Genomic DNA, 27,355 nt, shown 5'->3' with positions numbered 1-27,355 from the left:
TTGTTCCCTAAGTGTGGCATGCCCAATTCCTCATGAGTGGAGAAGTTAGCAGTGCTCTTCGGTAGACACAGAACCTGTTTTAAAAAGTTGTTTTCAGTGTTTGCAAGGTCGCCCGCTGGGACAAAGCCCCAAAGTTCACTCCCATAGCAGGCGACCGCAATACTTTTAGCTTGATATAATTTCATCAAAGCAACCACTGGCGTGTTACCCATTTTGCGCGCGAAGTCCATTATTCCAGCATTGGTCCTTGTTAATTCACCTTTCTTTTTACTGATTGCGGGTCCCCATGTGAGTTTGTGATCAAACAGTACTCCAAGGTATGAAAAAGTTTTTGTTATTGGTATTTTTCCCCGTTGACAGAGAAGGGGTAGGACTTTTTTGAGCCAGATCCTACCTTCATAACAAATGATTTGGAGTTGTTGATGCTCAAGCCCCGCGAGTTCATAAATTGGAGAAAGGAGTCTAGTAATATCTGGAGGCCAAGTGCGGTTCTGGAGATAAGGACAGCGTCATCTGCATAGAGAAGAATAGGGACGCCCTTCTTCTCTATATATGGGTAATCCGTGTTTGTTTTTAAAAGATGCTCCTCAAGACCGTTTATGTATGTTAAAAAGAAAAGGCGCTAAAATACAGCCCTGCCTGACCCCCCGATTGATTTTGAAGTCTCTTGTTACTTTCAAGTCTTTTGTATAACGGACGTTTGCTCGTGTATCACTATGGAGGTCGGCCAGAAAATTAATCAAATTGTTTTCAACTCCCATGTTTAGCAGGACATCCCAGAGTTTGCTTCTATCAACGCAATCAAAGGCCGATGAAAGGTCCATGAAGGCCATGTTTAATGTTCCATTTCGGCCCAGGGTGTACTTGCCACTAATTAGATATAAGTTCATGCATTGAGTTGTTGTTGAGTGCCCCGGTCTAAAGCCATATTGAACGGGTGCCATTATATTGTTATTTTTGGCCCATGTAGTCAACCTGTTTAAAATAATCCCACCCACTACTTTGGCGACTGAATTTATCAGGGAGATTGGTCTGTAGCACGCTGCGTTGGTTCTGTCGCCCTTCTTGTAAACAGGTACAATGGTAGAGGCCCCCCAGGACTTAGGGGCCCCGATTGCGGCTCCAGCATTAACAACCGCCGTGAGAATTGGGGCCCAGAAGGGAATGTTTGATTTAAATAGGTCTGGGGGAAGGCCATCTGGGCCCGGGGCCTTGTTACTGGTTAGACAACGGATCCCCTTTTCAACTTCTTTAACTGTAAAGCGCAAGGGTGCTTCTTCAGGAAGTTTAGGTGCTTGTGTCGTCTGTGGATCGTCGCTCTTGAAAATTAGACTGAAATGGGAGATCCATTCGTTCTCGGGTATTACAGTTCCGAGGCTGGCAGCGTTAGGGTCATCAAACATTGGCTTGTTGATTATGCTCCAAAACTTGGAGCTGTTGCCCAAGATTGAGGGATCAAGCAAAGACTCCCAAATGTTCGTCTTTATGATCTTTTTGCGGGATGCCAGGACTGATTTATAATTCGATCGCAAGATTTTGATTAGTGCGGGGTCTCTTGGTTTATTCTTAAGAGCCATTTTCAATTTTCGACTGGCTAATGAGCAAGTATGATCAAACCATCTTGGCTGTTGGGCAGTTGGTCCTTTTGATGGTACAGAGAGCAGTTGAACGATTCTTTTGGTTAGCACAGCAAAAGCAGATAAAATAGATTCAAAGGGTGTGGTATTAAAGGCACAGAGGTTGAGTTCTTGTTCACAGCTCTTTATAACAGACTTGTGCAGAGTGTCACTATTTATCGTGGTCCATTTCAGGCGGCGGTTTCTGTTGACCAGTTTTAGGACTCCCGGGTCCTTATGGTTTTTCCGAAGTACAAAAGGACCGCCTTGTAGGTCGACTGAGATTGGATTATGATCACTGTAAGTGCTTTCGAGTATATTAAAGTTTAGAGCCAAGTTTGCCAAGTCAGCAGAAAGAAGTATATGGTCTATAAAGGAACCTGACTCTGAGCCTTTGTAGGTTGTTGTTTCAAAAATAAAAGAATCATCTTTCAGAGACAGTGCGATACTCAAATTCAGAACGTCTGTTAAATTGTTCATATTTGATCCTCGAGGGCAGTGTGCAAAATGAAGACCTGGTCTATTTCCACAACCCAGAGAGCCCAAGGGTGACACAGATGGGTTTCCACAGATATGTGTATTAAAGTCACCAACAATTATTTTATTCCGTGAAAATTTTGTCAGATTGTCGTAAAGGTAGTTTTGGAGTTTGACGATATTACATTCTCCTGATGATGTAACAGAGTTGTAAAAGTTGACCAGGGTTAATTCTTTTTTGCCCTTCCTGAACTCCAGTAACTGAATATTCCTATTATCCAGCTGTGTGTTTTTTATCTGGGAAATGAGAGAGAGGCTAATGAATGTTGCTAGGCCCCCCTTTGCCCTTCCGCTAGGCGAAGGAGATGCGGGGACAAAAAAGCTTTGGTATCCCTCAATGAAAACGGTATTATCTATGAGCCAGGTCTCCTGGAAACACAATATGGTGTAGTTTCTGACAAAGGTTACCCACATCGGATCGTTTGCTTTTGCGGCCAGTCCTGCAATGTTCCATGACAAGATTTTGATGGAGTTAAGTTTGTTATGATCTGTCAATAACTCTGGGGTCATGTTAGGTGGTGGATGCGGTTTTAAGTTAGTGTAACTTATTGTATCTGTCAGTTGACTTCTAATAGTGTGTGAAGGATTAGGGGCTGTGGTGATGGAAAAGCTACTTGCTTCAGGTAAGGCAGGAATAGAAGCGCGATCTAGGGAGGGGCTTTCAGGACAGGGAGTTATCGTCGTTGTTACAATATTGTCTGGTATAGCACCTGGAAGGTCAAAAGTTCTTGCTGGTTTATCACTACATGTTGTATTGAAATATTCTTGGGTATCTAACCGATCAAGTGAAAGACCAGGGGGCAGAACAGATGGCAGTCAATCCACCTCGTCCAGATAATCGTAGGTGTATAGGGCATAGTATCTGTTTGATGTTGGGATCCCATAGTGATTATGAAACAGATTGGGGTGTTTATTATCTCGTGTGTATGGGTATTGGATGGGCTCTAGTCTCTCGTGTGTTGCTTGAGGTGGGTAGTTATATGTTCTGCCTTCCCAAGAATGGTCGTATGTATGCGGTTCTAGGTCCATAAACATCCCCTGAATTGGAACAGAAGGGGGAGCCCATGGTTGGGAGTGAGGTTGCGGCACCAGGAACCCCTCTTGACCATAGTGGCGTTTGGGGGTTTTCCTTTGACCGTCTGAGTAGTGAGGATAGAAATAACTTAGGCCCATTGTGCGAATCAGACTGTTTGTCGCGGAACTCCTCCAGTTTGCGATAAATTTCGCCGCTCTTCTGTTTTTAAAACTGACCATGATACAGTCTCCCTCTGTTGATTTAAATCGTGTGCCCACCCAGTCTACTCTCTTCACGTGGGAAATGGTTCCTATTATGTTGGAGGGAAGTGGCCTGTGAGTAGTTAGCCATTGCATCACCTTGTTCTTTAATTCCACATAGGATTCCCCCCTGTTGTCAATCAATTTAGGTACCCCGATCATAACTATTGTGTAAGCATTAGACTCAGGTGGAAGATTTATGTGGGTAGGTGTTCTTACCGTGGTGGGTCTAAGCTGATGTGCCCCAGTTGCTTTAGTGGGGATATTCGTAGTTGGTAAGGTGGGGTGTCTTGATGTCTCAGCAAAGGTTGTGACTGCATCTGAGGGGTGGCCCTCCGCGGCCCATTCACTATCGTCGGCGTCCTCACGTGTTTGTGTAGTTTGCGTGCTGTTTGTGGGTGTAGCTACTATCTTCACTGAGGGGGATGCTATTTGTGGGGTTGATGATGGGTCGTTAATAACTGGAGGTCCCTGTTGCTGTATCTTTTTCTGTTTATCAGTACTTTTCACTAGATCGCTAGTGTTTTTTACAGTTCTTGGGTTATTTGCATTGAGGGTTGTGCTCGCTGGGACAAAGGTAGAGCTTGTGTTAGGCATTTTTAGCAGTTTGAGAATGCTGGAAGATACTTTGTTTTGTGCTCTCTCAAATTTTCCTAAGGCCTTCTCAATATTAGCAATCTGTTGACTAATAGGTTGTAAGAGGGATTTAACCATGATTTCAATTTCGCTCAAAGATGGTGTTTTCGTAGTAGGTCTCTTGACTACGTGCCCTGTCTGCTCATTGACCTGGATACTCTCCGCTTTGTTCTTATTATTTCGGGATGTGTCCGGGTCTTGAGAGGGAATCAGTGGGGACCCTGTGATAGTGGGTTCAGCGGGTTTCCCCTGAATGAGTTTCTGCCACATATCTTTAATTGAGCGTTTCGGTTTGCCTAGTAGGCAGTGGTTTTTTTAGGGCTCGGGCCTCGCCTTCCACGAAGTGGAGAGGCGGAGCTTGCAAGCTCTTTAGTATTTTTTCATAAGGTGTTTAGTTTTTCGTTTTTTCTTGATGCGCTTGGAGTTACAAGCTTGTTCAGGAGTTTGAGTTTCTGTCAAGTGGGTGACCGATGTGTGGCTCTCAGTTAATTGAACCTCGGGGTCTGGAGACGATGTGTGTGAACAGTTTATGTTGTTTCCGAGGTTAGTTAGAATCAAAAGGCTACTCTCCATAGTATTCACTGTAGGACATGTAAGCAGGGATTTTGATGTATTATCATTGACATGCGACCTTGGTAGGTCTGTGAATGATTGCATTAATAAGGATTCCTGAGAATTAGAGGTATCGTCCATAGTGTGAGTATTGTTTGTAGTGTGCAAGGACAAGTTTGGGAAGCACATGTCTGGTGTCAGGGAGAGTCGCCTCTCTGTGTCCTGGATGGCGTCTGCCACTACGCTAATTGTTTTTTGTAACATGATGTCAATGGCGGTTATAGTGGGTAGTGGTGTACTCACAGTTTTTAGTCTGGTGGTAGATCTTGTAGCCATCGGAGTTTTCTGCACTTTGGTCATCCTTAATCAATGTATAATTATCCACAAACCGTGTGTTCTTTACGTTTTATGTTCTTGTGGCTGGGTGTCCTGACTGGCTATCTTAAGGGGGTGGCCCGTCCCGGCCCCTTCAGGCCTATGAGGGCCACAGAGGGCCCGCCCTTTGCCCGGGCTTAGCCCCGGGCACTCCCGCGCGCTCCCGCGACACGGGGGTGACGCTGCCTTTATGCGCCGCCTGGCGCGGTGGAAGGGCGTCCGGCGCCGCAAAGCCTTTTGGGGGATGTAGTTTTAAGTCTCCCTCCGCTCGGCGACCGCGACTCTTGTTCAGTTGCGGCGGCGGGAGGGGGACGCTGCTGGTGAGCTCCAAAAGGGTCTGCTGCTATCACACCTTCCGATTTATTCCCCACAACTTAATCTGGCTCTGGCTCCTCTGGAAATTTAGTTTCAACGCGTCACCCACTCTGCCGGGGTGACGCTGCCTTTATGCTCCGCCTGGCGCGGTGGATGGGCGTCCGGCGCCGCAAAGCCTTTTGGGGGATGTAGTTTTGGTGTCCCCCTCCGCTCTGCGGCCGCGACTCTTGTTCAGTTGCGGCGGCGGGAGGGGGACGCTGCTGGTGAGCTCCAAAAGGGTCCGCTGCTATCACACCTTCCGATTTATTCCCCACAACTTAATCTGGCTCTGGCTCCTCGGGAAATTTAGTTTCAACGCGTCACCCGCTATGCCGGGGTGACGCAGCCTTTATGCGCCGCCTGGTGCGGTGGATGGGCGTCCGGCGCCGCAAAGCCTTTTGGGGGATGTAGTTTTGGTGTCCCCCTCCGCTCGCCGGCCGCGACTCTTGTTCAGTTGCGGCGGCGGGAGGGGGACGCTGCTGGTGAGCTCCAAAAGGGTCCGCTGCTATCACACCTTCCGATTTATTCCCCACAACTTAATCTGGCTCTGGCTCCTCGGGAAATTTTGTTTCAACGCGTTTCAACGCGTCACGATAGAGAGTCCTCTTGTCACCTAGTAACTTAACTTAAAAGAGTATTTATCACGTCACTAATTAACACTCATTAATTAAGTATCCCTAAATATTCTAGGAATCTAATTTACCACTCCAATAATGTGCAAATCCAGTAAAGATACCAAATTTATAGTTCATTGAATCCTGCATTTCATCCTGTAAGCCCTAACTGGTTTATGTCTATCTGCTCCCTTTGTACTTTTCCAAAAACCAATTCCTGCTGATGCAGTGGTAACTGTGACACATGGTCAGTTTTTGTTTTTCCTCTCATTTCAATGTATTGAACCATAAAACAGTGCCCTTTCATTTCCAGATCCCTTTTTCAGTTTCCAAAAGTAATTTACCTTGGAAAAAGTAGTTTTCAAGGGATTAATTTCCTTTTTTTTGTTTTGTTACTCTTTCCTTCAACAAGTAAAACACTTCTACATTGAAGTTTGAAGAAATGAAGTACACTGCTTGCAAAATGTCCCTGCAAAATACTTTCCCTTTGCCATTTGGTGTTGTTCCCTGATTTAGCTGCCTGTTAACTTAGTTCCAAAGATTACCCTCATATTTGTTCTTCCTTTAATTGTTTTACTATTGTTTTTATTACAGAGACAGTCAGAGCAATGACCCACGTTATCAATCAAGGAATGGCAATGTACTGGGGTACATCAAGGTGGAGCTCAATGGAAATAATGGTATTTAGAATAACTTCCTATCCTCTGTGGCTATTATAATTTTTCTGATGTGCTTTTAGAAGCCTTTGCCTTTGAAGAGACGTCTGACTAAATCTTCAGCTTCAAAATTCACCTTTGAGGAAATGAAAAAAATGAGAATGGTACAAAATGTGCACTTAACGTTTGCACTTTCCTTCAATTATCCCTATTGTTGAGGAATCCTGCCTCGTAAACATGCTTAATCAACTATGAATCTGGGGGGAGGGAGTGTTGGGCCTTTGGAATACAAAAACATATTACTTTTTTTTATTATGCCAGCATACTCCGAAGACCGTGCCAACAAATGTGTTAAGAAAAAAACGATTTTGTCAGTTAACACTGTGTGGGAATGAATGATCATGAGGGGTTATTTGGATAATAAGAATTTGAATAGTTTTCTCAAAATCACTAGTTTTTTAAATACTTGGCCCCTCTCATTTTTCAAAAAGCATGCAGCGCGTACAGGAATGGTGTTTTAAAGGAAATCCATCTATAATAGGTTGGACAACAAGATGTGTAATGTTAGAACATGTAGAAGAACTTTGAAGAGATGCCATTGTTTTCTAGGCTAATTATTAAAAGTGGAAATCTAGGAAAAGAAATATTATGCAATGACAGTAATATGGCACATTTCTTCCATGTGTTCGGTTCCATTGCACTTTCAGAATTTGTGTGCCTATTAAAGTTCTTGATTTTCACAAATTCTTTGAACTTTCGACATTGTTGGCTTGGTTGTGTTTAGTAGTATTTAGAAATGTATATTCAATAGCTTGATGCTAGATTAGAATTGCCTAAATCATGGTTGTCTAAAGTTTCATACTAAACAGTCCCATTTTAGAGGCTTTTGTGGATATGCGTACTGAATTGTGTATATGGATGTGTTCTCTTCTTGGTTAATTGCCCAGTTAAGGATGGCTGTTCACATAGTACGCATCATAAGCTGGTGTTTGGCTTAGATGCAGTGTTGTGATCATGTAGGGTTGGCATGTTGAAGTTAACTTGCTCTGAATGGTAGATACGTCTGTTTGCTGAGACGATATGAGTGTGCTGCAAAGGTGACGAAGCTTAACCAACCTGTTGTGTTGGACGTAAAATGTTGGGGGTGATGATTCCAGGGTGCATCTTTGAATGACCTGCTGTAAAGGTTCTATGTGAAGCAGTTGTCGAGGGCGAGCTGAAGGTGTAGCTGTTCCCGTTTTTGGTACTACTGGAATAAAGATATTTTTTTCCCCAGAACGACTCCGTGGGTACTTGATGGATCTTGACACTGGCGACAAGCGCATGAGAGGAGACAGGCACTACATGGCACCAACTTCTCCTGTACCCATTACGCGAGTGTATGCGTGACTGTTTTGGGAAATCTGCTACCTTTGAGGGAGAAAGTGTCCAACCATACGGGACCTTTCTGGCAGAATATTGGCATTTAAGAACACTTTTAAACTTTATTAAAGATACGCTGTCTTACCTATGATTGTGGTGCGCTCGAGACTCAGCACGGTCCTTTCATCTTGTGCTGGCCTGCGATTCTTGTGATCTAATCCATGTGACATGCAGCCAGCAGTGTACAACACGCTCAATTCCTCTCAACACAACAACGTAACAACATATTCTGCCGCCAGTTTATGCTTTTGGGCAGATTTCAGCATGTTTCTATGTGGAATGTGTTGAACCTCTGTGTATTACTTGCTGCAACTACGTTCAGCGAGTTTTTCAGTTAGCCCATCATTCCTTCACGGTTCTTGCTAACAGGAACCTGCAGTGATTGGCACACTTAATTGCCAGTCATTTCCGAGGGAAGTAACTCTAATTTAGAGGAAGATCTGTAGTAATTGGCACACTTTAAAAGCATTTCATTTCTCCCGTCATCAAAGAAATGGAGTGATTGGCGCATTTTATATTGCCGATTTTTCCTTTGGAAGATTTATTTCACAGAAGATAGTGAGAGAAAGTGCATGCAGTGGTTGGTGCATTTGAAGTTGTTGATCATTTATGATGACAGGAATTTAGGGTACACCCTGATTATTTATAAGTGTCATTTCCTGCTTACCACACAGTGATACACACATCTCTGTGCCTCATATGTGACAGCAACGTAGGAGTTACATTGATTTTACTTTGCCAAGGCATCTTTTAATTTCATGCGCCATTTACAGTTTTGAGTGCATTGTTTGTTGGGGTTTATTTTTGGGGTGAAACTGCTGTGCCACCATGACCTTGACGATTCAGAAAAGGGGGTGGTGATGAACAGAGTGTCTGAATTAAGCAGACCACTCTTACCCAGTCCAAAGATCAGGGCTTGATCCATCACCGTTATTTATCTCACTGCACCATCCCAGTTCAGAACCTGGCTATATGCAAATCAGTCTGTCCCTGGCCCAGTGCATCATGGGAGCAGGGCAGCCTAAACTACCAAGCCAATTCTTCACCAGAAAGGAGACAAGCTACCGGGGACCGGTTTCTGGCATTTCAGCCGTCGTCGGCCCGGCTTGCTTGAATCCTGATGGTGCAGTGAGAAAGGGACTCATGTCTGAGTATACCCTGCCACACCTATAGTGGCCAAAAATGATTCAGAAAAGGGGGTGGTGATGAACAGAGTGTCTGAATTAAGCAGACCACTCTTACCCAGTCCAAAGATCAGGGCTTGATCCATCACCGTTATTTATCTCACTGCACCATCCCAGTTCAGAACCTGGCTATATGCAAATCAGTCTGTCCCTTGCCCAGTGCATCATGGGAACAGGGCAGACTAAACTACCAAGCCAATTCTTCACCAGAAAGGAGACAAGCTACCGGGGACCGGTTTCTGGCATTTCAGCCGTCGTCGGCCCGGCTTGCTTAAATCCTGATGGTGCAGTGAGAAAGGGACTCATGTCTGAGTATACCCTGCCACACCTATAGTGGCCAAAAACAATTCAGAAAAGGGGGTGGTGATGAACAGAGTGTCTGAATTAAGCAGACCACTCTTACCCAGTCCAAAGATCAGGGCTTGATCCATCACCGTTATTTATCTCACTGCACCATCCCAGTTCAGAACCTGGCTATATGCAAATCAGTCTGTCCCTGGGCCAGTGCATCATGGGAACAGGGCAGACTAAACTACCAAGCCAATTCTTCACCAGAAAGGAGACAAGCTACCGGGGGCCGGTTTCTGTCATTTCAGCCGTTGTCGGCCCGGCTTGCTTGAATCCTGATGGTGCAGTGAGAAAGGGACTCATGTCTGAGTATACCCTGCCACACCTATAGTGGCCAAAAACGATTCAGAAAAGGGGGTGGTGATGAACAGAGTATCTGAATTAAGCAGACCACTCTTACCCAGTCCAAAGATCAGGGCTTGATCCATCACCGTTATTTATCTCACTGCACCATCCCAGTTCAGAACCTGGCTATATGCAAATCAGTCTGTCCTTGGCCCAGTGCATCATGGGAACAGGGCAGACTAAACTACCAAGCCAATTCTTCACCAGAAAAGAGACAAGCTACCGGGGACCGGTTTCTGGCATTTCAGCCGTCGTCGGCCCGGCTTGCTTGAATCCTGATGGTGCAGTGAGAAAGGGACTCATGTCTGAGTATACCCTGCCACACCTATAGTGGCCAAAAACGATTCAGAAAAGGGGGTGGTGATGAACAGAGTGTCTGAATTAAGCAGACCACTCTTACCCAGTCCAAAGATCAGGGCTTGATCCATCACCGTTATTTATCTCACTGCACCATCCCAGTTCAGAACCTGGCTATATGCAAATCAGTCTGTCCCTGGTCCAGTGCATCATGGGAACAGGGCAGACTAAACTACCAAGCCAATTCTTTACCAGAAAGGTAAAGCTACCGGGGACCGGTTTCTGGCATTGCTCATTGCACCATCAGGATTCAAGCAAGCCGGGCCGACGACGGCTGGAATGCCAGAAACCAGTCCCCGGAAGCTTGTTTCCTTCCCAGTATAAGAATTGGCTTGGTAGTTTGGTTTGCCCTGTTCCCATCATGCACTGGGACAGGAACAGACTAATTTGCATGTAGCCAGGTTCTGAGCTGGGATGGTGCAGTGAGCTAAAAAACGGTGATGGGTCAAGCCCTGATCTTTGGACTGGGTAAGAGTGGTCTGCTTAATTCAGACACTCTGTTCATCACCACCCCCTTTTCTGAATCACCATGACCTTGACGAGCATGCCTTCTCTTCCTGGGTTTCTATCAGAACAAGCATTTACAATGCAATGGTTTTGCCTTTGTTAAAGTTAGAGCTATTGGCATTGCTCTTGACATTATTTTTATTTATGTTTTTATTTTAACATAAATAAATGGCATTGTCATTTACAATAGCAGGGCACAGGGAAGGGGGGGGGGGGAGAGACTAAGGAGAGCTGCGGGCTCAGGGAAGGGAGGGCAAGGAGAGACGAAGGAGAGCTGCGGGCTCAGGGAAGGGGGGCGAGGAGAGACGGAGAGCTGCGGGCTGTTGTAATGCTTGCATGGATGAGTTGGTGGATGCATGGATGGGTGTATGGATAGATGCATGGATGGGTGGATGGATAGATGCATATATACAGCCAATCCCTCAACAATTTATGCAATCCACCAACCCATCCAACCAACAACCCATCCATGCATCCACCCATACATCCATCCATCATGCATCCATCCACCCACTGCGCCCCACTCCGACCCCTCTAAATATAACTCATTTTTTCTGTATATATAGATGACTGTATTCACTAGTATATGCAGTAGACCTTTCTACTCTAACATTCCTATGTGACTCTTGCAGTACATCTATTCATATCCCTTCCATATGTATATAGAAATATAACGAGAATCAACAGTCTCTTCTTTGTGTGACTACATCTAGTACATTTCAATTGTTTTCCTGTTTGTATCTTTTACTTAACGCATGTAAATCAAAGTCCTTAGGTTTGGCAACTGGTTCTTATGTAAAGTGCTCTGACACCTTCGGGTAAAGTTCGCGCTACATTAAATCACATTAAATAAAACTTTACCCCACAAATCCAACCATCCATGTGTGCCTAGGCTTACATTTGTGCCTAGGCTTACATCTTACGGCCTCGAAGCACACCGAGAAGGGACAGTTTACTAAGTCGAGGTGTGGCAAAAAGGGCCATTATACTCATGTTTGCAAGGGGAAAATGAATCGATCCCACAATGTGGATTCTGCCATGGATGATGTAAACAAGATGATGCTGGCTATAAAACCGGATCTTAGTGAAGTGGATGTGGGTCCTTTACGAATGCCAGAGTGTCATAGACAATTGAATGATAAAGAGGTGGTAGTGTTAGCAGATTCGGGATTGCCATATACAATGGTGGATGATAAGAATTGGAAAAAAGAATTTGGTGAAGAGGGAGCACTCTTCCTACCAAACATAAATCCTGTGAGTTATGGAGGGTCCATGATTGATGTGTTGGGCTATGCGGTGAGGATCATGTTTGAGCACATAAACGGTGGGGAAAGTGTATGTTGAGAAACAAGGGGACAGTCTTTTTTGGTGGTGACACCAACGTGACATAGGGATAATGCTCAACCCCAATGTTGTTCACCCGGTCATGTCATTGTCGGCTGAACAGAGCAATGAGGACAACATTGTGAAGTTTCCTGAAGCGTTTGATGAGAAGTTGGGTCTGCTTAAGGACTTAAAACACAAGATCCTTCTCAAGAAGAATGCGATTCTGTGTGTTCATAGAGTGAGGAATGTTACGAATCTCATGCTGGAACCATTGAAAGTGCAGATTGACAAGTTGTTGAGAGAGAGGATAATTGAAGAGATTGAGTCTCAAGTGGCTTGCCCCAATCGTGATCCCACTCGAGGATGAGGGAAAACAGATTTGGGTGTTGGTTGATCAGAGGAACCTTAACAGACACATATGGGTGGATTGCCAACTGCTTCCAACATTTTCGGAAGCTTTGACCATGTTAGGTGATGCTAAACTCTTCAGCGTAGTTGATCTATTGTCAGCCTATCACCAGGTGAAGTTAGACAATGAGTCTAGGCACTTATCTTCTTTTGTGACACCTTTGGGTGCATACCATTTTGTCAGAATGCCTTCGAGGTTGGCATCTGCGGCGGCATATTTCCAAAGGGTCATGAAGAAGGTGTTTAGTGGTGTAAGCAATACCTTTTTTCTGCATAGCAGATATCCTGCTTTATTATAAATTTGCAGAAGCGGGCTTGACCCTAAAGAGAGTAAAGTGCAGATTAAGGGTTACTGCTGTTTCTTATTTGGGTCACACTATCTCCGTGACGGGTATGAAGCCGAACACCGAGTTGGTCAATTTTATTGTTAAGACGCTGGCACCCATTGATAAAGATCTAGTGAGGTCTTTCCTTGGCCTGGCTGTGTTTTATTCAAAGTTTATCCCCAATTTTACCATCTTGACCCAGCCCCTCCGGATGCTGTGGAGGATGAATGAGAAGTTTGATTGGACACAGGGGTGGGGGAATCCTGACGCCAGAGCCATGTTGATTTTTACCATGGGCAAGAAGATTTAATGTCAATTTTGTCCGATGGACAAGTAGACATTAAACCGCATACATAATACAGGCTGTGGGCACTCTGGGACTCGCAGCCAATCAGAAAGGCTGCCAGAGAGCTGGAGACGCTTTTGAGGCCTGTGATTGGCAAGCAGCCCATGACTGGGCTCTTGCCAGTGATTGGCTGGGGTACTGAAACATCAGTCGCAACAAGCGGTAGTCTCAGCAATCGGGTGTTTCGCTTTCTCAGGCTCAATGGGGTGAACATGCAGAACCGCGAGGAAGCGGACTCAAATTTAACACAAGGGTAGCAGAAATATCTCGGTGCTGGTGGAGCGACCCGAGACAGAGGTGAGGAAAAAGGGTGGCATTAATGTTACCAGTTTAATGCCAAGTGAGCTTGCGGCACCAGGGAGCGGGGCGTAGGAGTACAGTTAACTTTATCCTCTCTGCTCCCGAAGGAAAGAAGAAATGCAAAGATTCTGCTGAGAGCTCAACAGATTGCAGTCAAAATAACGCATTATGCTAGTGCTCAGTTCAGATTCCACGTGAGAAAACAGAGCGCGCTAACTTGGGGTTTGGAGCGAACTGTTCTGCAAGTGGAGCTCCTCTGTTCAACGGCTCATTTATACTAAATGTGGCGTTAAAGAATTGTACCAGGTTGTAAACATTTCAAATTCCCGTGATCAGTATGTCAGCTACACCACACGGTAGCATTAAAGCAATTAAAATGTATGTTTGTTTTACCACGTATTACCCATAACAGCTGGTGGATTTTAAAAGTGATGGGGCGAATGGGTGATTTATATTTATTTCCTTTAGGGACAGAAGCTGCTATCTGTTACCTGCAAAGTGCCTGATCGAAGTCTTCTACTTTTTGCCCGGATGAGAATTGAGGTGGTGAACAGGGAGCCACTGTATGCTGTTACATAGTATATGTAAAGACCAAAAGCTGTTGAAATTCCAGTGTCCCGAATCAGTCACATATCTCAGACACTCATTCATTGGTGGGCTAATAGAGTGTGCGCCTCACATTGCACACACTGTGACATGAGTTAACACTATCGGTCTCATTCACTCTCCCTCGCCTTATTTTTCTCTCACGGGCCCAGGTTTCATTCTCTCTTTCCTGCTATTTTTCGAAACATGTGTCTGTTTAACTACATTTTGAAATAACTGCTTGGCCCGTGAGGATCGTGAGTGCTGCCTGCAGCCACGTGCTGCACGCACATCAGCCCTGTCTCTTCCTCCCAAAGCCCCCTCCTAAGATGTTTCTTGCACCTCATTACTTACAGTTTAACTGTTTGACTTGTATTATTCAAACCACAAAAGTCCGATCAGAGGACGCCTGGCACCCTCCCTCTTTTTCAAATTACTTGTTGCGTGTTCGGAGGAACACTTTGTCTGCTTTCTTCCAGCAGGGGCGGCCTTAGGCACGTGCAAGCTGTGCACCTGCACAGGGCCACCAAACCCCAGGGGCCAACACGCCAATATATATCCTTAATATAATAATCCACTGAGGATGGATACATATTTGTGTGGCGGCCCCTGGCAGATATTTGGTGGCCTCCGGCTCTGTTCCACTTCCAAACACCCCGACCACCCCCCCCCCCCCCCCCCCCCCCCCACCCTTCCCTGGCCTCCGCGCTCCGCCCCGCCCAGACCCCCTCCTCCGGGACCCTCCACCTACGCTCCCTGCCCAGGGCCACCATGAGCCTAGAGCCGCCCCTGCTTCCAGGAGGCTGCAAAAAAACGTTTCCAACTAGTGCTCTAACGTCATTTGTGATAATTGTGTGTATTTACGAGCTACGACGGAATTGGTGGAATTCATTTCATTGCATTGAAAATTGGGTAATTTCCCCTAACACTCACCTGGCACAGAATGTCCTTCTGTGGGCTGCACAGGAGGCATGCAGAATGTGCAAAAAACACCCTAGCACTCATAGTGAAATGTGCTCCTTTCAGTCTTGAAACCCGCAAACCTTGGTTATAGTCTGGTTTTAGCAGGTGCAATTCTGCTCTAAAACGACTCTCTCCCTGTTGTTCAGACTGTGCGTGTCATAAAAAAAATGAAAAATATAAAATTGAACTGTACATGAGTGCACAACCCAGTAATACCCCAATAACTACTAGTCCTTGCGCCGTTTTCACAGACTCCATGCACACAATTCGGTTCTTGCTTAAGCACCTCAACGTAGGGTGCTTCTGCTGTTATATAAATGTTCTCTAATCCCCCCTGTTGAGCCAGGGAGTTAGACTATATCAACTACTAAACGTGCATAAAAATACCAACGACTCCACACTTCCTTGCACTAATACAGGCTCAACTGCAGTCTATTGCTCACATTCTCCCCCTCCCCATCGCCCTCTCCAGCAGGTGCATCAACCTTTCAAACTAGCGTACTGGCTTTGGAGCCTAAGACAGGCACATTGCAAACAGATCACTGAAGAAAACACTGACCCTGATGATCTAACCCACTGGGGTCGGAGCAGGGTAACTTCAGGTGTCTCTTTACCTTGAATATAATAGCAGGTGCAAAAGCCCACCAAATTACCATACTCCTATCTATGGCACGTAGGTTATAAACCAATCACTGCAGCAGACTCTCGACCTCCTGCGCTGTCCTCCAATCGGGAATGGAGGCTGTAATCAGAAAGTGTCCCAGTTTGCCTTTGTGATCAGATTTTCTCAAGGTATCTTTAGGCAAAGAGCCCTGAATGCTTGGGTACGTTAGAGGTACATTAAGCATGTTTAGACTGTTGTCCTCCCCCCTATTGCTTGCTGCTCCTGAACCTCATGCCCAGCCCAAAATCCCTCTTGAAGCTTGCCCATCCACATTATTTTTTATTCTGACTACAGAAATGATTTTCAGGGGATCTCAGGGTCATAACCCCACATTGTCACTGGTTCAGTGTCACTACTAGGTGGCATCAAAGCCTCCAGGACAGGCCCCTGCGGATAAAGAGCTGTTTCATTGCCCCTTTCATCTGTGGTGACCAGAAACTCCTTCAGCAGAGACCCTGTGTATATGCATCTCACAGCCTCCACCTCTGCCCCAAGTAAGCAAGGGCTGGCCCGGCTCTTTTGCCAGTTTGCCTCTGGTGGTGTTCAGTGCCCTGCAAGATGGATGCTTGTGGTTAGCATCAGAACTCTGCAGCAAAACCTGCACAGTCACCATTGCATAGGGATACATGTGCAGTCTGCACATGTGGGTGCCAGTGCCTAGGATGGTCTGTCAGAGATTCCTGCCTGCTCTGCTAAATGTTAATGGGTTGGTCAGTGCATGAACTAATAGAGGTTTCATAATACTTGGGAAGAAGAGTTGGCCTAATGGCTAGGGCGGTCAACCTCGAATCTGGGGAACTGGGTTCAAGTCACGGCAATGATGCTGAACATCCTGTGATTCTGGGCAAATCACTTAATCTCCCCGTGCCTAACAAAAATGAATGTGTCCTCATGTAATGCAACTGGTGCTATGTAAAGCGCTCTGATACCCGATTCGGGTCAAGTTCCCGCTATATAAAATTCTGTAAAATAAACAAAATCCCACTGATTAACATAACTTTAATTTCAACTAAAGCTGTCCATCATTATACATGTAGTTATCTGAATGTGAAAGACCACAAACAGTTAGAAAATATTTGGGGACTTTTTAGCCACTACTTTGACCCTGTCCCAGACTCTCTAACACTGCTTCCTCTGTTTCGCGTAGCATCACAGTTCCCATGCTTTTTTTTTAATGCACTTCAACCTCTGAGCAGACATATCGCAGGCTGTGCCTGCTACCACTGCTGCACTCACACTGCCCTCTGAATACAGTATTCAGGACTTGCTGCCATGGGGTTTGGAGAGCAGGGCAGGAGAAGAGGTAGGCTGAGGGCATCCTGTCATAGACTCCTGACTGAGTGAAGGGAGCAAAGAGTCCCCGGCTTAGTTTAAAGAGAGTGGGGCTGCCCCACCATTTTACCAACCACCATCCCTATGCCCTTCACACACACATACCCACCCAGCTCCCAACTCCCCAGTTTTACAGCCAGAGCTGCCGACTTTGAACCTTGAGGACCAGAAAATGATCAGGACCCTTTGTAATGTAACTGGTGCTCATGAGAAGCACTCCAATACCTTGGGTCGTGATCGCACTATATAATAAAAACTGCAAAAAATAAATGCCCACGCCAGGCGCACATGACAAGCATGGTGCTTTCCTTTCACAGATGAAGCAGATTCTGAAGCTTCCCCAGTTTTAAAGGTGAAAGGATAGAATCCTGAACTCGGACTTTACCACGATCAGTGCAAGAGGTGCAGGGAAAGTACCTCAGTGTGGAGGCCTGTGTCCTGGCTTGATAATCTAACGTGCGTTTTTAAAGCGCATGTTCACCCAGAAGGGTATCTTGACGCTGAATAACATATGTTATTTGTTACCCAACTCAATGTTACTCATTTTATCGACCTCAGAAGGATGAAAGGCTGAGTGGGCCCAGCAGGATTTGAACCTGTGACCATGAGGTCAAACACAGAGCCCAACAGTGGACACATAAGTCTACTAAGCCACCAGTCCCGATATGTCATTAGAGGAAATTAAAATAAAGTAGTTGCGCTTTTGGGTGTTAGTTCAGCTATTATTGGATCTAAATCAGCTGATGAATAAACAAACTTCATTCACCAGATAGCATTTGACTATCCAAGAGGTCAGGACAGGGTTTCCAACTCTACTGTGACTGAGCCTAGGTGTCTTTGCTAGGTGTGACATGACATTTTGAGTGGCTGCAGTCACTCACTAGCCCCCGTTTCAATGAGGCTCAGCTCTGCACTTCTGGATTTACTGTCTTTTCAACGTAACACTCCTTCCCTTTGCTGTGAGGTTAACGTGTGCTTTCCAGCTGTGTGAGTATAAAGATTTCACTGCTGCTACATGTCCTACATATCTAAGAGAGATAAACTTGAACATCAATTGGTGAGCTGCACTTTTTCATGTTAGAGTAGCTCACTCAGCTGCTGCCATTACTATATGCAAGAGAGAACACTGTACTGCTACTGCCAGTGCTGCATATGCTCTTGTGTGGGAGAAGAATGAATGAATGAATGAATGAATGGGTGTCTTATAATGCGCAATGGAGAGATGTAGCGGTGAGTGCACAATAATATAAACACACCACACCTGACCAGAAGTATAAAAGGAGAGATTGATTTAACTGCCTATTACTGCCTCTTGTGTATTTGTACTTGCGTATACTGCCTCAGTGAGCCACAGTACATCTGCTACGTGATTTTGCTGCCCCATAAACTGTTCATAAGCTCTGCCAAGAAGTGCAGTTATTCCCATTCACAAGTTTATCAGAGCATCACATCTGAGTATTTTTGAAGCTGGACAGCTATGAGTTTGCCCTATGATTGAGAACATCCTTCTATCCTACAGGTTCATATTTCGACAAAGTCTTGTCTGTGCCAAAAACACTTCAAGAAATGTAGTCAATTATAAGTCCGCACTCTGCCTTTAGGTAATACTTCTCTTCATATGAAAATGTGTTACAGGCAAATTAGTTGATATTTGGGTGAAGTGCACACTGACACATCTGCACGCATGCTGTACAACCACCCACTACAACAGTTGCATTTAAGAGTGCATGACCATGCATTGCATAATTGGACTTGCACTTCAAATATATATATCGCATAGTATGTTGCACTGATTGCAGTGGAGGTTCTCTTCGTGCAGACCTCCCTTAGTAATTTATGGAATAGGTGGGGGCAAGCAGTTACCTTCCCAGGACAAGTAGATTTGTGTAACATTTTGTCCCTTGGCCAAGTAGATTTTTGAAAACTTTCCACACCCCTGTGGACAGGTGACTGTGAGAGGGCTTTTGAGTCAGTGAAGAACCAGATCAGTACTTTGCCTATGTTATGTCATTTTGATGCCTTGGAAAGAACTGTTTTGACCACGAAGGTGAGTCTCAAAGCTTTGGGCGCAGTTCTCTCTCAGAGAGGAGGCGGGGAGGAGGGAATAGTGGCATTTCGTCCCAAGTACTGAGGGATGCAGGTCAAAGATACTCAGTGATGAAGAGGGAGGGTTTGGCGTGTGCCTGGGCGATCAAACATTTTAAGTTTTGCTTGTTGGGAATGCCATTTGTTATCCAGTCTGACCACAGATCACTCGTTCAAGTGTTCTGTACGATGACTCCTCACATTTAAAGGTGGTTTGAGGGATTGGGCGAGTTCAACTTCCAGGTAGAATATATTTTGGGATAAAAAAAATGCAGTTGCAGACTGTTTGCCTCACTGGGAATGTGGAGGGTGATCTGCTTAGTGTGAAGGATGAGCTAACTCTTCTGGTCAGTTGGGTCAGTGAAATTGCACTGCAGGAGGGAAAATTGAGGTCAGGGAGCGAGACTAACAGTGTTGCGGGAGAACTCAAGGAGTTTATTGTCAAGGGCTGGCCAGACTTTAAAGCTTTTCCAGAGGTATTGAAAGGACATTGGAATGTAAAATAGGAACTCAGTTGGACAGGGAATGAGGTGTACCGGGGCGAGAGGAAAAGTGTCAGAGGGAAGCTAGTTAACCTGGTGCACAAGGGTCATTTGGAAAGGAATCTCACCAAATCCAGGGTAAGGGAGTGGTATTGGTGGCCTTGTGTTGGATAGCCAGGCAGAGGATGTTGTGAACGATTGCGATCATTGTGCAAGAAGGGATAAAAGTAAGGTGGTTTCCAAGACTCCACTGTCCCCAGTGGAGGTACATTTGGAGTCTCGGAGGAATCTTGGTTTCGATGTTGCCGTTCCGTTTAAACTTTTACCACAAAGTGAGTGTTATGTGATTCTCCTGGAGGACTACATGTCCAACTGGATGGTGACAAAGTGTGTGGGTTCTATTGACACCAAAGTTGTAACCAATTTCTTGAAGGAAGAATTTCTCTGGGCAGGAATCAAACAAGAGATTATCAATGACAACGGTGTTCAGATGGCATCACATGAAATGCGTCAATGTATGAGTAGTTTATCCATCACGCACCTCAAGACGGCCTTGTATTCTCCTCAGACCAATGGTCTAGCAGAACGCATGAATGGTTTAGTTGAATGGTGTAGTCAAGTCTTGTGTGCAGAGGGCAATTGAGTCAAGAACCATTGTTTGAGGTGTTGATTGAAGTGTGGTGGGCTCACATGAATGCATCCAGCTATATTACGGTTAAATTACTGTTTTTCTGGAGGAGGGGTCAGATGGTCAGTGGCAAATCGAATCTGGTATGGTTGTGTGGAAAAAAGAGGAGTATGGCGTGTAAGGTAAAGAGACAAAAGACTAAAAGGTAATGGGTGGAGACTTAGAAGGTGGTACCAAGAGGAAAACACAGTCATATGATGTGAGAAATTATAGCAGAAAGGAAAGATGTGACGTGGGAGAAGTATTGGTCCAGAGGCTGGGTTTTGTGAGGAAAGGGGAATCAAACTAAATGGGTCTTTTTGAAATTGTGAGGGTTTTGAGAAATGTGGTCAAGCTGAACATTGGGGATGTTTGGAGTGTACCCCGTCTGGTGAAGACTTGTGATTGTAAGACCAGGGAGGGGTCGGTACCCATTAGGGAGAACTTGGACCAGGCTGACCAAAACAAAGGTGTAATTGTTGGCTGTACTCTACGTCACTCTGTGATCTGTCGTAATCAACCTAAGTGGTGGAATGAGTATGTTGCATCCTCTGCAGGTTCCGATTGATTTGCATACTATATTCCAATAGTGTTTCCATGTAGAGTTTTTTAGTTCTTATGTCAAACTTTTTCCTTATATCTTTTATGTTATTTCCTGCATGGTTTTTACCTTCACTAATCCAACATTTATTTTCACAATTTTCCAGTATTTGTGGCTACAGATAAGATGACTATGGTGTATAATGTTGTCATTAAGTTTATTTTCTGCAATGTTTATGTTCTGGGGAGGGATATCTGCTGTTTTTGATGTAGAATGTTGGGGGTGATGATTCCAGAATCCTAGGTCATCCTGGTATAACCAGTTGTAAAGGTTCTGTGTGAGGCAGTTGTTGAGAGAGAGCTGATTCTGTTGCTGCTCCCATGGTTGGTTCAATTGGAATAAAGATACCTTTTGCACCTTTTTGGTAGGTGATGGATCTTGACACGGCCATATGGCTCGGAGCCTTGCAATGTGTGTTGTTTTGGCGTGCATTATGTGTTCCTTTGGTATAGATATAGAGTGAAGTATAAACATGGCTTAATTTGCACTTGCTTTAGCTGTGCTATTGCTAATTCAACACAAGCTTAGCTGCCATGTTGTGTGCATAGTTTTTCCCACGGTGTACCTAATAAGTACTGCATATGGCATGGAGTTGTGTTTTACACACCATGATGGCAGTGGTGAGTCTATGATATGTTTTGCTGGTCTCAGAACGTGTATATAATTATTGATATGGGATATGCTTTTTAGGTGGCAAAAGCTTTCTAGATAGAAGGCTTTGGTGCTGTGCTGCATCGGGTGCATATGATGGTCCCAGTGAGATGTCTAATGTGTAAAGTTGCTATACTGGTCCTTTTACAAATACTTGGGATTGTTTATGAATAGATTTATGAGGGGACGTATATGTGCTGTTGAGTTGGCAGCACTTCATCTAGAATGTGGCTTTCGTGTAATGTGTGCATGATGATGATGGGGGATGGGTGACTAAGATACACTGAAGCAAGAAGAAGAGAAATTAGATTTTGATATATAGTTCTGTTAGTTCTCACTTACCTAAGGCAAGGCGGACTAGGACCATTTTATTCGGGTAGGCATATATGTGTGCAGCATTCAGAGTTTGAGACATGTTTATGCTATGTCTCTGTATTTTGGAGAAAAGTATGCAGAGAAAGCCTTAGCCATGCAAATATTAACGCAGAGGGGCCAGCATATAGTTATGATAAAACATTGAACAAATAGGAAATAAGTATGATGGTACCCTGACCCATTTTCACTGGAGGAAAGTGCAAATAAAGGAAAGCATGGAATGTGCCCAGAACACACTAATCCTTCAAAGCAAGGAGATTCAGCCATGCTGTCCTGTTGTAGGGTTGAAATGTGTTTCTAGTTCGAGCCATACTTCATTGGGTGCATTGGAGAGTGGTGAGTCCTGCTACTACATCTACTACATCTGCACAGAGACAGGAGTGGGAGCTCTTGAAAGACAAAGTTCATGAGTGTATGGAAGGGTATTAGTAGGAATCCTAAAGAGAGGATAGTGACAAAAAGCTTGATGGAAGATGAGAGAGCTATTTCAGTAAAACTTGAAGGAAAAGGGAGTGTTAAAAAGGTTTTGTCTATGGGGAAGTGTAAGGCTTCTGAACTTCCTTCAAATATTTCATACAGTATTCCGATCCACTACTTTTTTGCACGCAGTCAAGAGCAAAAACCATATGCGATATGCGGGATATATCTGCCTATCTGCTTAAAGAAATGTTACTTAACATCCTACTTCTCGATGATGGGTATTCTGTCATAAGCCTCTTTGAGCAGGTGCATTCTTACCACAAATGGAGGAACCATGATGTTTTCATCTGGGATCTGAGAAAAGTTATGTTAAACCAGAGTAAGTGTAACATTTTTCTATAACGAACTGATAATACTGAGTGGGTTCTGACAGCTCTTTTAACCTAGCTGCTTCGTGGATAAACGTAAACTGATGACTCAGTTTGTTATCAACACAACTTTATGTATTTCAGTGCATTTAGCCTTATTAATGCATCCTGGATCACCCATTTAATACTGCCATCAGGTAAACATATACTTTAAAGTGCCCTAACAGCTATCTGGTCATGTTGAAAACTATGACTGTGACAAATGAATACATGGACCAGAATAAAAACACACATACGACATCTGGAGCACATGTTTCTGAAATGTCAAGGAAGTCGAAAATTGAAAATTTGAGGTTTTGAGATGCTTTAATGTCGTAACGTTGCATGCCATAATGGAAAATATGTTGCCAACTGCAAGTGAGCACAAGCCAGGCAGGCAAAGAGGTGGGCACCAACCATCTGTCTTGGTTCATTCTGATTAATTCTGTCTTGGTTCATTCTGATTAATTATTGATTTTTATCAATATATTTCAAACAGGCTGAAACATCTGTATAGCTGAATCCCAGCTCTAGTACCTGGGTCAACAGCCGGATATGTTCTTACCCGGCTCCTTGATTAATTGAATACAGTACAGTTGCATAAGGCACTGCCTGCTGTCTGCTAACTCTGGCTGTAATTAAGGGCTCCAGCAGTAGCTCTTCAAGCGTTTTGCCCTGCTCACGCCTGTCTGTTTGAGTAATCCACTTCCAAAAGCGTTTTTAAATAGGGCAGCCTATTGTGCCAAGGGGCACAAGCAGTTCGCCATTCATGCTCCTTTACATCCCAGCCTCAATCAGTACCTTCCTTTGTGAGGCTCTACAGTTATAAAATCAGGCTACATTTAGCTCCGCTGGCAGTCTTTGAAATGTGAAATTGGCCATTAACTTATTTTTTCTCATTTTGTAAGCGCTTAGCGGAAGACCTTTTATGTTTTCAAATTCTTTTCATTGTTCCTAAATGCATATATTTTTTAATATAACAAAGAGAAGGCCAATTATTCTGATCATTGATGTGTAATCTTTCTTTTCTCCTCAGAGCTCATGTTTGAGATTCCTCTCAGATTTGCTCCTTGGCCAATGCAACGATTTTATGTGCTTTGGAGGCACGTTTTGCCATGTCCAGAATAGGGTCAGTCTTCAGACGCTTGCGCAACAATCTCCCTGACCTGGCAGGTAGCTTGTTAAATATCAAGTTGGAGAAAATTGAAATGAACCAAACTAGATTGTGCGGTCAGACTGCCGAATGACCATCTGGACTAAGTGAAGCTGATGAAAAGTCAAACTGACACAGATGTGATGAATTAATAGAAATGGATCCTCCGGTTGGCTGTTGATTCACCTAATAAAATGCATAAAACATAGGAATTGAAAGAAATACTTAAAATGGAATCTAACAGCATATTTTATCCTGCTAACAAGACCTAGATAATGGGCATTCTGCGCACGTTTTTTTCTATTTCTACGCACCCACTGGTGTTTTAACACTTTTCAGATTGGGGCTGCATTTATCATTTTTACAACACTGAAGTCATATGGATTGTGAAAAATCCAAGTCATACAAATACAGGTGCAGCAAATGTGCCATGCCCATTCAGCAGGACAGTGAATGGTAAGGGTGTGGTGGTATATAGCCCATTGTGTATTTTGGAGCACATTGTCGCAAAAATATTACAGAAGCATGGTGTGTTAGCACATAGTCATTTTCAAGCAGCACAATTTCAATTGAAATGGCCACAACATTCACAAAAACATTCAGTTTTACTGATAAAACTACACGAGACTCCGCACTGAAGGCTGCATCCGAAAATGTAATAAGAGCTGCCAAAGAAAATCTTTAATGAAAAAAAGGGTTATTCAAGAATTAATTATTGACCTTGAAAATGCCATGCCATTGCAATTTTGCAGGAGCAGGTAGGTGCATGTAATTGGATTCATAAGGCGCTACGGAGTCTCCTACATGTCCACGATCTAGAACCCTCCTTTGCGGGGTTGTATCACAGAAACTTAGGACACACTACCTCATTTCTATCTTAATAATCATTCGAACTCTGATGTCCATTGGAAAATAACTGATCACTTGAATAATGAAGCGGATTTGCACTGATCCACTTTTTTTAATCTGTGCATCCATTTCAAAGGTTTCTGGGATTTAGTACTTAGGTTATGTAAGATTATTTGGTTGGATATGATAAGTAGAGATTTGTCAAATGTATAGTTTAGTAATGCTGCGTGTTGGGTAATGTGTAGGCAAAATGATCTTGATCCTGCGTCTGTGTAGTTTATTTGTATGCATGGCTGTGTTGACGGACTTTGAATTTTTTTCTTAAACTGTGTGATCTGTTGCCCATTGTCAAACTATGCTGATTTTTATCTATAGACCATTATTTCAGCCAGGCAAATAGCTATGAGTTGGGCATTAGTGTGTGTGGTATGTGCTGTTTGGTGTCCAGTAGACGCCGAATATGGTGTATTAGTTGCTTGTGGTGAGATCTGTCTATATTGTACTATTTGGCTGGTTGTGTTGGATGTGGGTGATGTTTGTAGCATACTATATGACAACTTGTTTTGTCGGAATGAGGGGATCAACACAAAGTAATGTTTATCAGTTTATTGCTCAAAAATGCAGGAGCCCTCTGGCCGCAGGTCCGTCCTCTAGAAAAGTGCAACTTATCTAGAGATACAGTTGTGAAAACCATGGAGAAATAATGCAGTCATGAGGCTCATAACAACATAATGCAACTTGAAAGTAAGCAGCACGCGTAATCACGCTCAAGATGTGCACTCCTAATCAGTCGCATGATTACATGCGTGCATGCACATAAGTACACAAGCAAGTGAAGCACTCTACACAGCTGTACGACAAGTCTTAGGCTCTCTGTTGGCTGGACAAGATGGTACAAGCAGAAGAGGCAAGGTGCTGAGCTGATGGTTACATAGAGGCAGGGTGAAAGCGGGAAAGGGAAAGGGCATCTGTGTGTTGCGTGCGCCTGTGTGTGCAGGTACACATCGAGTGCATGAGGATCTACATGTCTAGTGAGCAAAACGGGAACTTCCAAGGCTTATAAATTGAACATAGTCTGAGAAAGGGATTCTAGACGTAAGGAAATCCCAATATAGTAGGCATTTCCTCTCCCGCTTTACAGTTCTCTCTGTCAGCTGCCTCTCCATGACCGACAAATTAACCTATGTTGACCACAAACTGAAGAGGGAAATGACAGATGTAAGGTCAGTGGCTGATAGGGGCACTCCCATTCATTGATCTAGATGCTTTGACTTCTCAAAGAGTAGAGGCAACCGTTTTTGCGTCTGTCCCTCTGGATGCTAAGAGGCACTCCTAGTACTTACCTAAATTATGGTGGGTTTGGCTACCAGAATAGATTATCTCAATATAGGTTGCCTGAATAATTGCTCTTGCATAGCACTCATGCTTTTGGTCTGACATGTGCAAGAGTTAACATTTGTGTGGTTTTGGATGTGCACGAAGACTGAGGGAGCAGACCGTAGTACTTTGTGTACTAGATTTTCACAGTCTTGTACTACTGTGGGAGAGTGAGTTTGTGAGTGCTATGCAATGTTTCAGTGGGTGAGTAGAGTACTTCAGGTGGATCACATCATTTCCTAGCATACTTTGTGAATGAGCAAATGTTCGAGGAAAGTTAATGAATGAGTCTATTGTGTAAGGGGGCTGTAATAGGGAGAGGAAATGGAGGCCCGAGTGACTGCTGGACGGGGTGGAGTGGAGCATTTCAAAACAAACATTAGCAACCCTGCTCTGTTTCCTGATTCTCAGAACACCAAAATATGCACCCTATCCCATGTGTGCCTCCTTGAAGTCCGAGAGATCTATTGATGCAAATGAGAGTTCTGAAAAGTGCAGAAGAGACAGCAGATCTGCATGGTATGTTATGTGAATTAGTAGAGTGAGGCTAATCACCGTGAGGGTATCCAGACGTGGAGATGGGCAGGCATGTGTGGGGAGGAGAAGATCATGCCCATTTCATCTGGAAGAGCCATGTCTTGAGGTTACCTTCGTAATTTCATGAGGGAGGGGGAGGCTCTGGGTGTTTCAGGAGGTCGTTCCTTGTCTTAACTGCTAGGTATGAAAAGGAGCTTCTCCCGCTTTTGGTCTTCTTGATGCAAGGGAGGTGTGCTCTTGCCAGGGATGCAGATCAAATGTGTCTGGTGGATTAGTAGAAGTAGAGGCGTTGGTTGAGGTAAGCTGGACCTGTGTTGCAGAGAGCTTTGTAGGCGTGTAGCTTGAACTTGCATCTTTCCTGGATTGGGAGCCAGTGGTGTTTGTTGAGGTGTGGAGAGATGTGGTTATTTCGCAGGATGTTCAGGATTAGTTTGGAGGTGGCAATCTGAGTGGTTTGGCAGTGTAGGATATGGGCTGGGATTCCGACGTAGCAGGCGTTAACGTACTCAAGTCAGCTTGTGATAAGAACCTGTGCGAGCGTTCGTATGGTGTTTAGTGGGATACATTTTGAGTTGCATTCACAGGATGTGGAAGCAGGATGAGGAGGCTCCATTGATATGTCTGCTTATGGAGAGGTTGGGTATCCAGAATTATCCCAAGGTTCTTGGCGTGGTCCGCAGAGTTGGGTAGAGGGCCACCAAGAGGCGTGTAGTAATGAGTATA

At 44.4% G+C, this 27,355-nt stretch overlaps 1 protein-coding gene across 9 annotated transcripts in view; it reads left to right on the top strand.

Moving 5' to 3' along the window:
• Nucleotides 1-27,355, top strand: part of KCNAB2 (potassium voltage-gated channel subfamily A regulatory beta subunit 2) — a 1,185,210-nt gene that overhangs the window by 1,065,831 nt on the left and 92,024 nt on the right. For all 9 annotated transcript variants that reach the window (XM_086921729.1, XM_086921727.1, XM_086921726.1 and 6 more), the window contains one exon: nucleotides 6,554-6,639. In XM_086921729.1, the coding sequence (XP_086777855.1) occupies nucleotides 6,554-6,639 (86 nt within the window). The remainder of the gene's footprint in view (nucleotides 1-6,553; nucleotides 6,640-27,355) is intronic.

This window comes from Lissotriton vulgaris, chromosome 5, assembly GCF_964263255.1.
Source record: "Lissotriton vulgaris chromosome 5, aLisVul1.2, whole genome shotgun sequence".
In the NCBI taxonomy this organism is placed as follows: Eukaryota; Metazoa; Chordata; class Amphibia; order Caudata; family Salamandridae; genus Lissotriton; species Lissotriton vulgaris.
This window is presented reverse-complemented; position numbering and strand designations above follow the sequence as displayed.